The sequence below is a fragment of the Sinohyriopsis cumingii genome, chromosome 1 (genome assembly GCF_028554795.1).
Source record: "Sinohyriopsis cumingii isolate HCF-2022 chromosome 1, ASM2855479v2, whole genome shotgun sequence".
In the NCBI taxonomy this organism is placed as follows: domain Eukaryota; kingdom Metazoa; phylum Mollusca; class Bivalvia; order Unionida; family Unionidae; genus Sinohyriopsis; species Sinohyriopsis cumingii.
Genome location: NC_142961.1, coordinates 141,235,065 through 141,252,384, shown reverse-complemented (window position 1 = coordinate 141,252,384; position 17,320 = coordinate 141,235,065). Strand labels below are relative to the sequence as shown.

The window sequence follows — 17,320 nt, the reverse complement described above, 5'->3', positions numbered from 1 at the left end:
CATTCCAACTTTCTGTATCTCATGCTACTAATAAGCTGTTTGATGAGAACTGATCTCAACTTTCTGTATCCCATAATACTATTAAGCTGTTTTTGATGCTAAGCAATCTCAACTTTCTGCATCCCATAATACTCATAATCTGTTTGATGATAAACCGTCCAAACTTTATGTATCCCACAATATCAATTAGGCCATGTTTCTGTATCGCATAATACCAATAAGCTGTTTGATGGCAAGCCATACAAATTTTCTGTATTCCATAATACTAAAAAGCTGTTTGATGATAGGCCATCTCATCTTTCTGTATCCCATAATAGTAAAAAGCTGTTTGATGACAAGCCATCTTATCTTTCTGTATCCCATAATACTAAAAAGCTATTTGATGACAAGCCATCTTATCTTTCTGTATCCCATAATAGTAAAAAGCTATTTGATGACAAGCCATCTTATCTTTCTGTATCTCATAATTCTAAAAGATGTTTCATGATAAGCCATCTCATCTTTCTGTATCTCATAATACCAATAAGCTGTTTGATGATAAGCCATCTCATCTTTCTGTATCTCACAATACTAAAAAGCTGTTTCATAACAAGCCATTCCAACTTTCTCTATCTCATGCTACTAATAAGTTGTCTGATGCTAATTGATCTCAACTTTCTGTATCCCATAAGTTGATAATATTAAAATGCTGTTTGTTGACAAGCCATTCCAACTTTCTGTATCTCATGCTACTAATAAGCTGTTTGATGAGAATTGATCTCAACTTTCTGTATCCCATAATACTATTAAGCTGTTTTTGATGCTAAGCAATCTCAACTTTCTGCATCCCGTAATACTCATAATCAGTGTTTGATGATAAGCCATCCAAACTTTATGTATCCTACAATATGAATTAGCTGTTTGATTATAAGCCATCTCATGTTTCTGTATCCCATAATACCAATAAGCTGTCTGATGGCAAGCCATACAAATTTTCTGTATCCCATAATACTAAAAAGCTGTTTGATGATAAGCCATCTTATCTTTCTGTATCCCATAATAGTAAAAAGCTGTTTGATGACAAGCCACCTCATCTTTCTGTATCGCCATAATACTAATAAGCTGTTTGATGATAAGCCATCCCCAGCTATAATGAAATTTGTACATATTTTTTCTCAGAAAGCTCTACCCAATAATGAACCATACCCAATAAAGAACTGTACTCAATAATGAATTGTATCGATAATGAACCATACCCAATAAAGAACTGTACCCAATAAAGAACTGAACCCAATAATGAATTGTACCAATAATGAACCATACCCAATAAAGAACTGTACCAATAATGAACCATACCCAATAAAGAACTGTACCAATAATGAACCATACCCAATAAAGAACTGTACCAATAATGAACCATACCCAATAAAGAACTGTACCAATAATGAACCATACCCAATAAAGAACTGTACCAATAATGAACCATACCCAATAAAGAACTGTACCAATAATGAACCATACCCAATAAAGAACTGTACCAATAATGAACCATACCCAATAAAGAACTGTACCAATAATAAACCATACCCAATAAAGAACTGTACCAATAATGAACCATACCCAATAAAGAACTGTACCCAATAAAGAACTGTACCAATAATGAACCATACCCAATAAAGAACTGTACCAATAATAAACCATACCCAATAAAGAACTGTACCAATAATGAACCATACCCAATAAAGAACTGTACCAATAATAAACCATACCCAATAAAGAACTGTACCAATAATGAACCATACCCAATAAAGAACTGTACCAATAATAAACCATACCCAATAAAGAACTGTACCAATAATGAACCATACCCAATAAAGAACTGTACCCAATAAAGAACTGTACCAATAATGAACCATACCCAATAAAGAACTGTACCAATAATAAACCATACCCAATAAAGAACTGTACCAATAATGAACCATACCCAATAAAGAACTGTACCAATAATGAACCATACCCAATAAAGAACTGTACCAATAATGAACCATACCCAATAAAGAACTGTACCAATAATGAACCATACCCAATAATGAACCTTCTCACACTTCCGACAAGAGTACTGCCTTGCACATCATATTATTTTATAACTGCCTGAGTGAAGAAAAAAAAGTTCAGGTAAGGCTTAATTTAGTTTTGCTGCTCCCCAGGACTGAAATGGCCTACCAAATGAGATTCACTGTGCTACATGTAACTCATATGCTGTCTTCTGCAGCATGTGTCATCTGCTCTAAGGTGTATTTTTCCAATATCAATATGAATCTATGTAACAGAGAAGAAATAGTAAGTTATAAAAGTTATTTTCAATCAATTTGCTATTTTAATCTGTATTCACTTCTGGCAATAAAAGTGTTTAAACTAAAGCCTGAACCTACTGGATACTGTATGACACTAACAAAATATCCATAACTGCATTTTAAAATCAATTTAAGACAAATTTCAGACAGCTGAGAATATAAAATTTGATGGCACTCTAGTGCATTCATACTTTAGGATTTCTAAATGTATAGCCTGATGAAAGCATTTCTGCAGTTATGCTGCTTGCTTTACAATGTGGGAGGTGTGTACTACAAGTAATACAGCTAGCTACCAGTCTTACAATGTGGGACGGGTGTACTACAACTAATAAAGCTAGCCACTACAGACAGCCATATAATGTGGAAGTACTGCTAGTAATACAGCTAGCTTCCATAGCCAGCCTTATTAGTTGTCTTTTACATACGAGAACAAAGAAAACACGTGACTCTGCCAGTCTAGAAAAATCACCTGCACTAAAAATTCCATTCAGTTCATTCCAATGACAACTAGTTTTAGAAAATGCAGCATAACCAATGCCAATTTTTTATATGTTGTGATCAGGTGAGTGCCTAACATAAGTAATAAAGAATTAAGGAAATAATATCATCAACTCAATAATAGTACAGGTATATGATATATCATATACATGCTTAATTTACATCTCTAAAATTTAATGACAGCAAAGATGAAATGGGAAATATAGATCTAATACAAAAACTTAATACTGTCATCTAACAATTATGACAAATAACTGACTGTTGATAACCAATGCAGTCCAAATAAACTTGACAAAAAAAGACCATTCTAGTCTAGTAAGTTTTACATTCAACAACAAACTTCATAAAACATGGTTTGCAAGCAACATTTTAGATAAAGAACACAATGAGGGCATGACTTGAGTATTCAAATATTGCATTTCTATGCAACTTTTCCAGTATTTGACACACAAGAAATGGCTCTTCATGGTGTTAGGTTTTGTTACTTCAGCATTTTATGTACCATATTTAACCAAATGTACAACCAACTACAAACAGTGCAGACCCATATTTAAACAAATGTACAACCAACTACAAAGAGTGTAGATCCATATTTAACCAAATGTACAACCAACTACAAACAGTGCAGACCCAAATTTAACCAAATGTACAACCAACTACAAACAGTGCAGACCCAAATATACTGCTGAGTGATATGCCAGCAAAACCAAGTCTAACAAACCAACCAGTCAGCTGCCATAGTTTGTCCTGGGAATGGCACTTGGGGGTTCATTTCCCCTGCATGATATATCCAGTAAAACACTAAAAGTTCTATTATGAACCAAAGAACACACATCCAACTGACAACTGACAGTGTTTAAGGTAATGGACTTGTTATTACAAAGTTTCCAGTTGAATACCTCCTATCACATCAGACAACTTCGGTGTGCATTATGCTCTACTAACCCTTTGTACAATATAACCTTCAAAACATCTTTCTGCTTTAAAACACCAAACCAAACAAACATATTAGGGTATAGAACCTTCACTTTAATTCATATGTAAAAATAACAGCATGAATTGCGGCCTGTCAGAGCATTATGCAGCGATAAAGACTGGCTCTTAGTGCTGTTTACAGACTGGTATAAATAGACAAAGTTTGATCATAGATGTGCATCATTTGACAAAGTTTGATCATAGATGTGCATCATTTTATGTATCACTAATATATTACCTGCACCATTCCATCTGACCTCATGTCGAAATATCCTGGCTCCAAATAAAACTGGTAGAAAAGAAAATATCTGAAGCACCTGCCCAAATTAAATGGCTTAATACCAGTCTTCTCCTGATATGCAGCTAGTATAATGAAGAACCCTAGTCCAGTCTAAAATCAATGCTGTGTAAGCAAATGTACACATAGATGTAACTACCCCTGGCAATTCAACTGTTGTATCAATGGTACTGTGACAAATTTCCACAAACATATAGAGTCAGATGATAACTTCCAATCAATTAGACTTAACTATATCCAAAGTGCTTTCAACCAGAAACATCAGTAATTTGCCTTGGATAAAGAATTCATCAAAAGCTCCATACAGGCAATGTTATATAAACAAATCATGCCACCAAATAATTTGAACTCTCATCCTATTGGACAAAGTGAAAATTCCAGAGGCTGATAATCAATAAGACCTGCCTGCATACAAAAAAAAGGTTCATAAAGCAAACAATGCTTTAGTTAGTATTAATACTCAGGTTATCCAATTATAGCACCCAATGGTCATTAAACCAACTGCAGCTGCCAGTAAATATACAATGACACATTCGAGTTTTGCTGTTCATAGATGAATGTACATATTGCTGCATATATGGGATACATGATGACAGCATGTATATCTGTTTTTAAGTTGTTTACTAAGATGCTTATCTCTTAATTGGATATTCACCAAGGTGTCTATCTCTGACATGGCTATTCACCAAGGTGTCTATCTCTGATATGGCTATTCACCAAGGTGTCTATCTATGATATGGCTATTCACTAATGTGTATATCTCTGATATGGCTATTCACTAATGTGTATATCTCTGATATGGCTATTTACTAAGGTGTCCATCTCTGGTATGGCTATTTACTAAGGTGTCCATCTCTGATATGGCTATTTACTAAGGTATATATCTCTAAAATTGCTGTTCAATAATATGTATATATGTAAGCTGGCTCTTCACAGAGGTGTATACTGGAACACTGATCATTATTGATTTCAAGCACATGGTTTCTATTAAACAATGACAATAGGCATTAAGCCTCTTGGCTTGATGTAGCATCCTCCACTATAGTCAGTTTCAGTATGGTCTAGTAATTGTAACCTTCTAAATGAAATTAGCATTTATTGGCCTGCTCAAAATAACTGACCTTTAGCATTTGTAATTGGTGAAGTATTTTTTTTCTCCAAAATTTAAAATGGTACCCTGTATACACTGCATTCATATCAGACCTTGATGAAATGGGTATCACAATCAAAAGCAGTGTTGTCAATTAACAGCCTACAAAGTCATATACCTGTAACATGTCCTATCTTGCCTTTTACAGGTGACTCAAATTTAACATTTTTTGCTGCGTGGCTTTTTACCTCATCTGCTGCCTGGCCAAGGCTATGGCACTGATTCCCAAACCACACACAATGCCTCAAAATAGCACTATACATGTCCACTGCATTTTTCAAAGTACCTGCATACATTATTCAGGGTGTTAATAGTTAAAAGAATTTAAGCACAGAAAATAAAACATTTGCCAATTTAAAAAGCAGTCATATTAACAAATGTACATGTTCAGCATAAACTACAAAGATTCTGGAATGTTTTTCCACTTGTGAATCATGTCATGGCAATACATTTTTCTGTGTATGCAAGCATCACAGGAACTCCTTGTATAAAGCATTCAAGAAATGCACTTACAGTTACACTGTCCCTATGTTTTAGTTGAATACAGCTACTGGTGTAGAATATACAATACTCCCTCACTATAAGACACCTCAGTATAAGGGAGGCCCTTTCATAAAGCTGCAATGGTCATGGGTCACATTTCATTATTTAATATTAACATTGTGAATACAATACCTCTGAATAAGGGAGTCCCTTTCATAAAGCATCAATGATCATAGGTCAAATTTCATTATTTAATAGTAAAATTATATATACATCAGTATAAAGTAGTCCCTTTCATAAGGCATCATTGGTAATAGGCCAGATTTCATTATTTAACAGTATTATATATACAATACCCCAGTATAAGGAGTCCCTTTAATAAAACATCAATGGTCGCAGGTCCCATTTATTTATTTAATTGTAACATTATGTAAAAAATACCTCAGTATAAGGCAGTCCCTTTCATAAACAGGAATGGTCATGGGTCACATTGCATTAGTTAACAGTAACATCATGTATAAAATACCTAAGTATAAGGCAGCCCCATTTCTTTCATAAAGCAAGAATGCTAATCAATCCCATTTCATTATTCATTAAATGTAGTAACATTAATGTAACAGTGTGAATTTTGCAGATATCTGAGAATTTTGCCAGCCTCATTTGTAACACATCACAATAATAGATTAATGCATGTGATTTTGCACCAGGTTGAATCTGTGTCATGTTTAAATGATGCTGACTCTTTAATACATCTGGAACCAACTTGATTGATGCTTAATGAGGGTCCTGTTTGATAACTGTCTGGCAAAACTGGTCAATGGGTAAAGCTCTTGCTTTGTTTATAGAAAATGCCATGGGTTGAAATGTTGCAAAACAATGTACTTGCTGAAATATTTGTCATTAGTTGACATTTTGCACAGATCAGTTTATTAAGGGAAGCGGGAACAAATGTAAAATTTTCCAACTCTGAAGGAACGTCTGTTAGTAATGGCAGTTTGATAAACTTAAATTCTGTTTGGACAAGTTAGTCACCTGGAATGGGTTTCCCAGGCAAAGTCTCATATTTTATAAATGTCTACACCACAAAAATAGTCAAAGTTTTTGCATTAGGCATAAAAGGTCTGGGCTCCATGGGTAGTAAGAAGTACTCCCTTGTAACAATTGTCCAAGGGACATGTAGTAGGAAGTCCTGAGAGACATGTAACCAGGAGTGTAAAGAGACAATTCCACTAAGTGGAAAAATAGAAGTGAACCTCAAAGCAGAAGGCACAATGTCTTAATTTCATACATTATTTTTCATTGATATGAGTCTTAAGATAATTGTTTCAATTTATTTGTTTGAATGCCACATGAATCATGTATGCTTAGAAGTGATTATTATTAGGTTTGTAGGATGTTTTTGCCAAAGAAATGTTAGATAGCAAATAATGTAGTTATGACAAGAAGTGAATTTCATTTGATCTATTTGCATAACTAAGATGTGAATTCTTTTAACTAATGAAACAGTTGTATTAACATAAAGCAGCATGGCAGGACATGACTATTTATCATAGCCATTTGTGTGCATGTGTCCAACATTAGTCAAGATAGTGATTAATAGTTCACACAGCAGGGGTTTAATTGTTCAATTGTTATTAAGTGAGAGCAGACTTTGTTATTGATCAAGTGGTGATGTTAATTAGTTCTGCAAGAGAATTACATTAAGTTTCCTGTACTCACAAATAAAGTATGGAATGCAAGGTTGTGACCTGAAACCATATAAGCAGTTAAGTATCTGTTGCGAATTGCATAATGTTTCTGATGTGTAACAAGAGACAGGAGTGTATTCTGTTCAGGAGGTTATGACCCAACAGAATATTTAGTTTTCATTTAGTTTATTTTTAAAAGGAAATAGCTTCCACAGCTAAATGTAGGAGAGACAACTGGAATAACAATTAACCAGTAAGCGGCTGGACACAAGAGAGAATGGCAGCAATATGTGAAGAAGCCGGATGGCAACAAGTCAACCCCAAAATATTACATGTAGCTGTGTTGAATCTGGAGAGTCACCCACAACCAGATCAGGTTATGTAGAAATGCCAGACAATTTTGATTGAAATGCTCACTCGATTTCATAATGAAATTCGCTGTATCTATGTAAACAGAACTGCTAATTGCGTTCTCAGAACTTTCTGTTAATTTATTTTTGTAGCCACCACAATTATGTATATATTACCTAAATACAAATGAAACCTATCCAATAAATTAGCCCACATTCACAGCTCCCGGGAATTATTCTAAAACTGCTGATGCTGCCACCAGGAAACAAAATGCAAATCTATATATTGCCTTTCAGAGAGAGACAATATTGCCAAGTTTAAACCCTCACATGATTAGAACATTCTTCTGCCCATGGTTCACCTCAAAAACATTGCTTATATTCTCACACCTGCAAATGAGAAACTTGCATTCAATCAGAATACACTGCCTTTTCTGTCAAGTCTTGAAAGAAACTTCCTATGTAATTCATAGCCATTGAGAACTATATTTTGAACTACCTTTGTTCACAAGGAACATTATGGCACATTCGGAACTATCTCAGCCTTTCCTGTCATGCAATGCTCTCTGCCAAAGGAAAATCACCAGACACATCAAACTGATGTGTATAGCTACAACTACTTCCGAGGTTGACCTTGACCTGACGGAAATGGATGTTCTGACCACTGGCATTGAAAGTGATAATCTGACAACACTACACAATTATATGGTAACCTCTTATGTTTTCAATTTTATTTTTTTTTCCATAACATTCTGCTCAATGATCATTAAAGACCAGCACCATACAATAATGAATATTCAAGTTACTGAAAATGAAGACTTCAAATGCAAATTTCTTTATATGAACCATGTATGTATATGGATAGACCAATTAATAAATGGAAATATTGATACCTCTCAAGGCCAAAATTTCAGTAAACCAAAATCCCTTGAAATAAAATCATTGTTGCTGGTAAAGAATTTTTCTTATTTAATTTCAATAAATTTTAAGTCAGTAAACTGGTATCCCTATACATTAACAGCCACAAAATAATACCCAAAGTTAAATTTAAAGTGAAATCGACCTCCAAAAACTGAAATTTAATCAAACAAGAGGCCTATCAATAGTCTTCAAAAAGCCCAAGGACATCCTCAAGGACATTGAAAATTAATTAAAACCCAAACACGTATAAAAAAATACAATTAACCCAATTATCATTGACACCAGATATATTATAAGTTTTGTCATGCCCACCTCATCTTTAGCTACAAAAGATGTACATAAAATCAAAGTAAAAAAAAATAACACTGTACTTAATCTAGGTGTTCCTACAGACTTAAGGGCATGGGACTGCATCATTATTATTATCTCAAAAGATATTTATTTGTATTTCTGTGTAAGAGGATGGATTGGATTAGGTCTCAATCAAAGTGTTGTTAATAACCACCCAACTAACCAACCAAGAACCTAAAACCTGAAATTTTAATTTTGGACAAAACAAGGGCTTTTGGTCTTGAGAGGTTCACTGTATGGACTGTACACACTTAATATGATCATACTGTCACACACTTTATTTTCTCACACATAATGCTCATCCATTTGCAAACCAACCAAACAGACCCAGACCTGCTGTGACACAATGCTGATAGAGCAGGGTTTATACTATTCATTCTATCATTTCTGTGTGGATCCTGATCTGTCAGTTGGTGCAGCTTCAATATCATAACTTTGACTGACATCTGGACAAGACAAATCTAAGGACAGAGTGATACAGTACTCTCTCACTATAATAAAGTGGACTGTGATACAGAGGTGGTCACATTAAAATGTGGAATTTTAGAGATGGTATTATTAATAATAAATAATCAAATGGGATCCATGACTATACCAACCTTTAATAAGGGACACCCTTATAATGAGGAAAGGTGCTGTACTTTTGGCAATATTAGTTCATGAAAGAAGGTTAAAATTCCTACCATCAGATCATCTTGGAAGGCTACCATGGCGAGTTCTTGGGCAAGGTACTTTACTACAATTGCTTCTCAGCATTAAATAACCTACTTGCATTGCTGTGCCATAACACATTAAATCAACCCACCTAAATAACCTACTTGCATTGCTGTGCCATAACACATTAAATCAACCCACCTAAATAACCTACTTGCATTGCTGTGCCATAACACATTAAATCAACCCACCTAAATAACCTACTTGCATTGCTGTGCCATAACACATTAAATCAAACCACCATAAAACTGATTTTACACATACTCAACATGGATCTAATGAGCCATCTTATTTGTTTTAAAATAGATACAAAAAATATGTATGTAAACTTATTGTTGTCCTTTATAGGCAGGTGTCCTTAAAAGAGGAAATTATGTACCTAAACTTTATGTTATTCCCTATAGGAAAGTATCATCAATATTAAGGTGTTCACTAAGACAGGTTTCATTGTACCTGATATTTGTTTGTGCTCAATTGATTAACAGGTTGATCTTTAATAACTACATCTGCATTAAGACATGGACTAACAATTGTAGGACTCCAAGCACCACAGGATCAATCAAGCCTAGGACTCAAAGCACCACAGGATCAATCAGGCCTAGGACTCAAAGCACCATGGGATCAATCAGGCCTAGGACTCCAAGCACCACAGGATCAATCAAGCCTAGGACTCAAAGCACCACAAGATCTCTAATCCATCAGGTCTTATTTGTCTGTCCTGCTGGGATCTTTACCACATTTGACCTTTTAGATCTTGACTGTTGACTTCAGGGTGAGGGGAGAATAAAAGTATTTTATTAAAAAAATAAGTCATCTTGCAAACTAAGGTTTATATCTAAAAATCACACTGTACAGTTCTGTCCACCTCTCTAATTTCTATTTATCACTCCATTATATCTATTAGGTATTCTATCTACCAGTATGTCTGTTTCTTTTTCAGACTACAACTTGAATGTCCATTAATGAAGTTTTTCTGTTAAATTCCCATTTCACATCTCAAACTTGTTCTCTCTCTCTCTCTCTCTCTCTCTCTCTCTCTCTCTCTCTCTATATATATATATATATATATATATATATATATATATATATATATATACATACATGTATATCATAATCCCACCCACCCCTTTTTCCCACATACAGAATATGATTGGCTAACCATTACAAAATGAAGGACAACCCCTTCCCAATAGATAATACCATAATTAAATGGTGTTGAAACAGCATTACATATGACCCAATTACCCAGATTGGTCATGATGCTGACCTGTTTACCTAGACTTGTCAAAGCCTTCCTGAAACCCTAAAACTTGACCTGGTATTGATATGCTTTCCAACTCTCACACCCAGCTTGTAATAGTTTGAAACCTGATAATGGCAGTGCTCTTCTGTTATTTTCTACGATGCTCACCCAGACTGCCAAGATTTATCATTGCTTCACCCACATCCATCCCAGATATTCATATATTTTCCAAATTCCACCACCCAACATATTGCTAGTTAGAAACCTGATATTAGTGCTGCTATCCTGTTATTTCCTGCCCATTCAAACTTGTATATTTTACTTTTTCCCCACGCACAAAAATCTCTTTGGTCATAGGATCAGTCAAGTTTAGGACTCAAAGCACCCAGGATCAATCAAGCCTAAGTCTCCAAGCACCACAGGATCAATCAAGCCTAGGATCAGTTAAGACATGTTACCAAAGGATCAGTTAAGACATGTTACCACTTTTCATGACTTGTTTGATACATTTAGGTGACAGCTCCAGCTGATGATCTATCACAACTCTTGATATTTCCTGTAATCAGTAAATTTACAAATTTGACCTTCAGCGCCATGAAACTCCCAGTACACCATTTCATACTAAGACTACAACTCTTTATTTAGATATTATTGGAACTACCTCAGCAATCTGCGCCAGAAAATCTGACTGCAAAGAAATTAAAAAGATCTTCACAAGCTGATAGACCCAGGTCTTTTTCTTAATGCAACATAAAACTGTTTTATATACTATTCAAAACATATACCTTATAATCATATATGTATTTTTTTTTTAAAAAGAGTAGTCCAACACTATTAGGTCAATATTTGAAGACTTTTGATCCGTTCATTCCTGACTGCTTAAAGATATGTACCTTAGCTGTCATCACAAAACTTCCTGATGAAATTTTTTTGATTACTATGAACTTTTACAATGGCAAAGAGACACTAAACTAAATAAGAAAACTAGTGTTAAGCCAAGTTTTTCCCCAATATGTAGCGTTTTCGTTGTGACATCATAGCATGTGACATTCAATCTGGTTTACACTGGAACACCTCTTTTGGTTGACATTATCTTAAAACGTCCACATATTTTACCACTGATTTTGTCTGATGCAATTCTAGGGTACTTACATCACGATTTGCAAGAAATATTAAAGCTCTCTGTAACCAAATTTTAAAACAGGCCACCTATAGCTAAAACACCACAAACCTAAATGATTATTTCTTTAGTAAACAAATGAAAAAAGCCATTGATAACCAATATTGTTTCTGACATTAAAACCATACAATTACAACACAATCCCATTCATTAATGTTGTGCAGCTGGAAGGAGTCAAGGAAGTCATTATACCATCTTTTTATATTAATTTACTTAATTAGCTTCATTCCATTTCAGATCAATAAATTTGTCAAGATACTGAAATGACCATATTCCACACACTTTTTTAATTTTATCTTTACATTCACTCCTTTCTTACACAAACTTTAACAAAAATTTCTTAACAGTTTTGGTTTAGGATCAAAGTCCTTAAATTCTGGACCTTTCAACATCACCATCAACAATTTCAGCATAGTTTCTTGTCTTAAACATCCAGACCCCTACGTCTTGATGCAATTACACGATGAGAAACCCCACTCAAAGCCATGAATGTTACAGGTGAAATCAGCAACTCTCAGCTAAAACAACGTATGGAAACAACTCCAGGTTCCTCCAACACTAGTAAATATTGCATTTTGAAAGTTCAGAGCCCCTTGGGTTGCCATTGCATTCTTCCTTCCACAGTCACAATAACATGTGCATAAAATTAATAATGTTCCATTATTTTTTTGTTTTTCAGCCCAAGGAAATGCACATGATTCATTCTACAAATCTCAGTCTCCTTGACATTCTGTTTTCTTTATCAACTTCCACTAGTTTCTGTCAATCAGTCTTGCGAGAATTCAGCTCACCTGCAGCCTTGCACTTAGCACCAAAGCAATTATGTAAAGTTGCCATCAGAAAGTACACATATGATGATCACTTGAAAACAAAAGTATATCTACACATGACACAAAAAAACTGCTGATTTTATGACAATTTATGAAGATCAACAAGGGAGCTCTCATTCCTCTGATAAGCAAAATAAATCCCAGAAACTTGGCATAATTTTTCTAAATAAGATATATGATCAAATGCAAGTGTTCCAAACAATGAATAAGTCATTATATATGAAAACTGTACTGAGGGAAGCTATCAAAAAGAGGTGTCAAAGCATGCACACATGAAATTAGTCTTGTGATCAAATTGATCACTGGGCATTGCAATAGATTGACAGGTGTCTTAATGTCTGTTACGTATATTTAATTTATATTATGTGATTGACTTTTGTCCATGACTGAGTAGATATTCTGCCTGCCTGACATTTGTCATTTTTTATAGTTAATTACTAAAATTTGAGTTCAAGGCATTACCTTGTTTATGAGCTTAGAATGTTCTGGAAGTGAACTTAATTACAAAAACATGGTTTTAAACTAAGTAACAGAAAAAAAGTGAGAAACAACAATATTTTTGAACTTCAAAATATATTTTTTCCCCTATAATATAAAGTGAAAAATGGAAAAAAGAACTTACAGTATTGCAAAATAAATCCCAATAATCCTACAATTTCTAACACAAGTCCTACTAATTATAGTTCTGAACAAACTTTAGTGGCATTCTAAAATAAATCGAATGCTGAAAAGTTTTATGCACCTGTGGTGACTTTTGTTGAATCACAGTAACTGAATCATCCAAGAATAAATCCTTATTTGATATTTCATTATAAATCAAAATCTCTATTTCCAAAAGTGTTGTTTTCAGCACTTTGTATTTCCAGAGAAGAATAACTGGAAATAAATAATTTGAATAAAAAAATCCCAGTACAAATTAAATACTGGACGCAGCAATAATACAAATGATTCTGCTCAGATCTTACAGCATGAATGAATAATTTCTAGAAAAACAAGATTATATTAAACCTCTATTTGACCTCAGGTCACAATTAACATTTTCTATTTTAAAAAATACCTAATGGAAAATTTCATTCTGGAAGGTTCAAAATGTTTACAAGATAAAATCTTAGTTATAATCAGAATGTTTGATCTAACATTATAACAAAGAATATGGAAAACACGATGTCCTTTATTCAGACCAAGAGAAATATGTTTACTTATACATGTATTAATAATGATCCCAATATTAAACCCATGCTCTTAGAGAATATTAGCTATGTATTAAGTGTTTACAGAATTTTAAAAAAAATCAATGATTCATGTCAGCTAGAAAATGAACTTGAATTTTGGACAAGGTCAGCTACAAAATACAACATTATATAACCCACTGCAATTAATGAAATAAAAAAATCCAATGCAAATTGAACATACATAACAACTTGCTTACCATTTGATGGAATTTTCCATAGGAAATTTGGGTTTTTCAGAGCAATCTGTTGCATCATAAGTACATAAATAGGAATGGTAAATAATTATTCTTTGCTGTTTTATGATCAGCCTGTTGAATCAGTTACAGCTGTGTTCAGATATAATTTGAGAGGAACTGTTAATTTAAATTATTCATTGCAATTTCAAAGTACTCATTGACTTTTGGAATAAAATTACTTTGGCATTACTGAGAACTTATTCAAGGTCATTCTGGATTTTATCACTATGAGACTTCAGGACATTCAAGACTACTGGAATTCATTCTGAACATTCAATACTTTTGGACTTGTGATAAGACATTTCGGATTATTTGGGATTTCATTCACAACACTATGTCTCTTAAAGTTTCACTTTGTAATTTAGAGAAAAATAGAGGAAAAAAATTATTTTTAAGTTTTCAACTTGTTTGTTTCACTCCTTTCTGTTACACAGTTTAAAACCTACAATCATAACAAGCATCTCCTTGTGTGCCAAGTTCTTACTTATACAGATTCACCTAACCGCTTTACAATCACTTGATATTATTTTATAGCTTGCAAACAATTGATACTTGCTTTGTTTAAATGTATCTAATAAATGTGAGATTTTGCCAGCAAAAAAAACTTGCATACTGAAGAATCAGCTCTTGCAATTGTCATGCATCCAAAATAAAAAGTACCTGATTGTTTTTTAATCCTTATAAACTGTCAGGGAAAAAATATATCATGAGAATTCTGTTTCTGAAAATTTAAGCTCATTGACTTGAGTTACCAAGAGTCCACAAGATGTTCAATCTAAGAACAGTCAAGGTCCAAGACAACCATCTGAATGTCCTGTGAGTCCTACAATGTAAGCTGTGAATGTTGAAATCAGTTAAACTGATGACAAGAATATTGAACAAAACGAAGCTACTGAAACACTTTCTTCAATATTAATATATTTTTTATTCATTTTGTTTAAGAAACATGTTTCAATTTAATCTAATTTCAGCATTCCAGGCAAGTGAAATGAACTTGAAAATAGGTCCATTTGCTTGTGCAAGAATTTTAATTATTAGAAAAAAGACATCAGAGTAAGTAAAGTCTGACTAAAACATTATGACTTTTAATTTGCAGAAAATCATCTATATGGGCTACCAAGTGTGTGAGATATTCCTGAAAATTTGACTTCTCATTACAGTGTTAGCTGGCATCAGAACACACTACACATTGCTGTTATTTAAGGCAGTAAGACCTCGACCCCAAAACTTAAATATCAGGATTGATGCCTTACATTGTAGGACTAGTCCTGAGCATGCTGGAGGAACTACAAATGATTTCTAAAGACTCTTGTATATATCTCAATAGTGAATCTGGTATTCTGTAAAAACTATTGTTTGATATGTCTAGAACATTAAACCGTCTCTAAATAAATAAAAAGGAAAGGAACCACATGAACTTTCACCATCTACTATCATAATATTTTTCACCGAATACCGTCATCATCATTATTATAATTTCTACTAATATTCAAAAGTAGCAACAGAAATTGAAAACAACTCACAATCCATTATTTTGTCCTTTCTAAACTCATTCTTCTATCAGCTTGCAGCATGATGACAATAGGCGATACTCGGCAAAAGATGCAGGAGGACACGTGCAACGCATGTACACAAATGAGTTTTGATAATATCCACTTTATATTTCTAATTTAGGTAATAAGCTACACTCCACAACATCTGCATAGCTAAAATGAAAATTTATTCCCACGGCTGACGATTTTAGGGAGCAGTTTGTGAAATTCTAATTGTGGTCCTCTTGCTTGTACCCGTATGTTAATTAGTATCGTTTATTGAGACTTACCTTTGTCTTTTTCTTTTTAACGTAATGTATGTGCTAAATAAGGACTTTTCTTTGCAAATTCAGGAATTCGTTATCTGGGATATGATGTGGCACCTCTATTATTCTGCCATTCACAAATTCTATCGACCCATTTATTGATCTTGAAGAACCCGGATAACTTTCACCTTAACCGGTGTTTATGGGATATCTAGCCGTAATAAAGAGAATGTAGTCATGCACGAATAACATAGTCACTGTGATTATTGATGCATGTGTATGTATGGATGGATGGATGGATGTATGCATGCTTGCATGTATGTATGTATCACAGGAGTCTGACGTTTTATCAGTAAAGTACTGCGAAATCTCTGACAACATGAAATCACCTCATTTTTATTACCGATAAGGTGATTTCATGTTGTCAGAGATTTCACCGTACTTTATTGATAAAACGTCAGACTCCTGTGGTATGTATGTATGTATGTATTTATGTATGTATGTTTAAGTCCTTGACGTAACCAAACTATTTTGGGGTGAAATTTACGATAGGAGAACAACGTAACATAAAAACAGAGCCGCGGACAGGATAAGACAACTAGCCCGTAATTCATAGGGGCTTACTGGAGAATTTTTCCAAGGGCCCACAAATCCTTACTCCGTGGCCCTGCATACCTATTATACATGTACTATATAGTTATTGTATATAGTGCATGTATAATGCGTAAATTGTAAGCAACGATAACAAGCCCCGTGTGCAGTAAGGGGTGGGGGGTAAACATAAGAAGCGGTTAATGACGATAATAACACCAATTGTTAAGGATAGACGTTATTATTCTTTTCACCACTATAACGAATTTTTATTCTCTTATTATCTTATCAGGAAAAAAAAAGAAGAAAAATCCTTTTCTGGACTTCTGTGACGTATTTTTAATTCAGACGTTTTTGTTCGTAAAATTAGTAATGCATTTTATCTTAAATAAGCAGATATAGAAAATTCAATGGAACAACATAGAGTTTACATATCTTTAAAAAATATT

General features: G+C 33.9%; 1 protein-coding gene across 2 annotated transcripts in view; it reads right to left on the bottom strand.

The window, feature by feature from the left end:
* LOC149808028 (ras-related protein Rab-3) overlaps positions 1–16,451 on the bottom strand; it is a 118,976-nt gene extending 102,525 nt beyond the window's left edge. The window contains exon 1 of one of the 2 annotated variants that reach the window (XM_089972777.1): positions 16,305–16,451. Coding sequence is in view for 1 of the 2 variants with exons in the window: in XM_089972760.1 (XP_089828886.1) it covers positions 4,045–4,068 (24 nt within the window). In the remaining variant the exon portion in view is untranslated. Of the gene's footprint in view, positions 1–4,044; positions 4,426–16,304 lie in introns of those variants that run through there. The other variant, XM_089972760.1, reaches the window with a different exon arrangement.
* Positions 16,452–17,320: the final 869 nt, after the last annotated feature.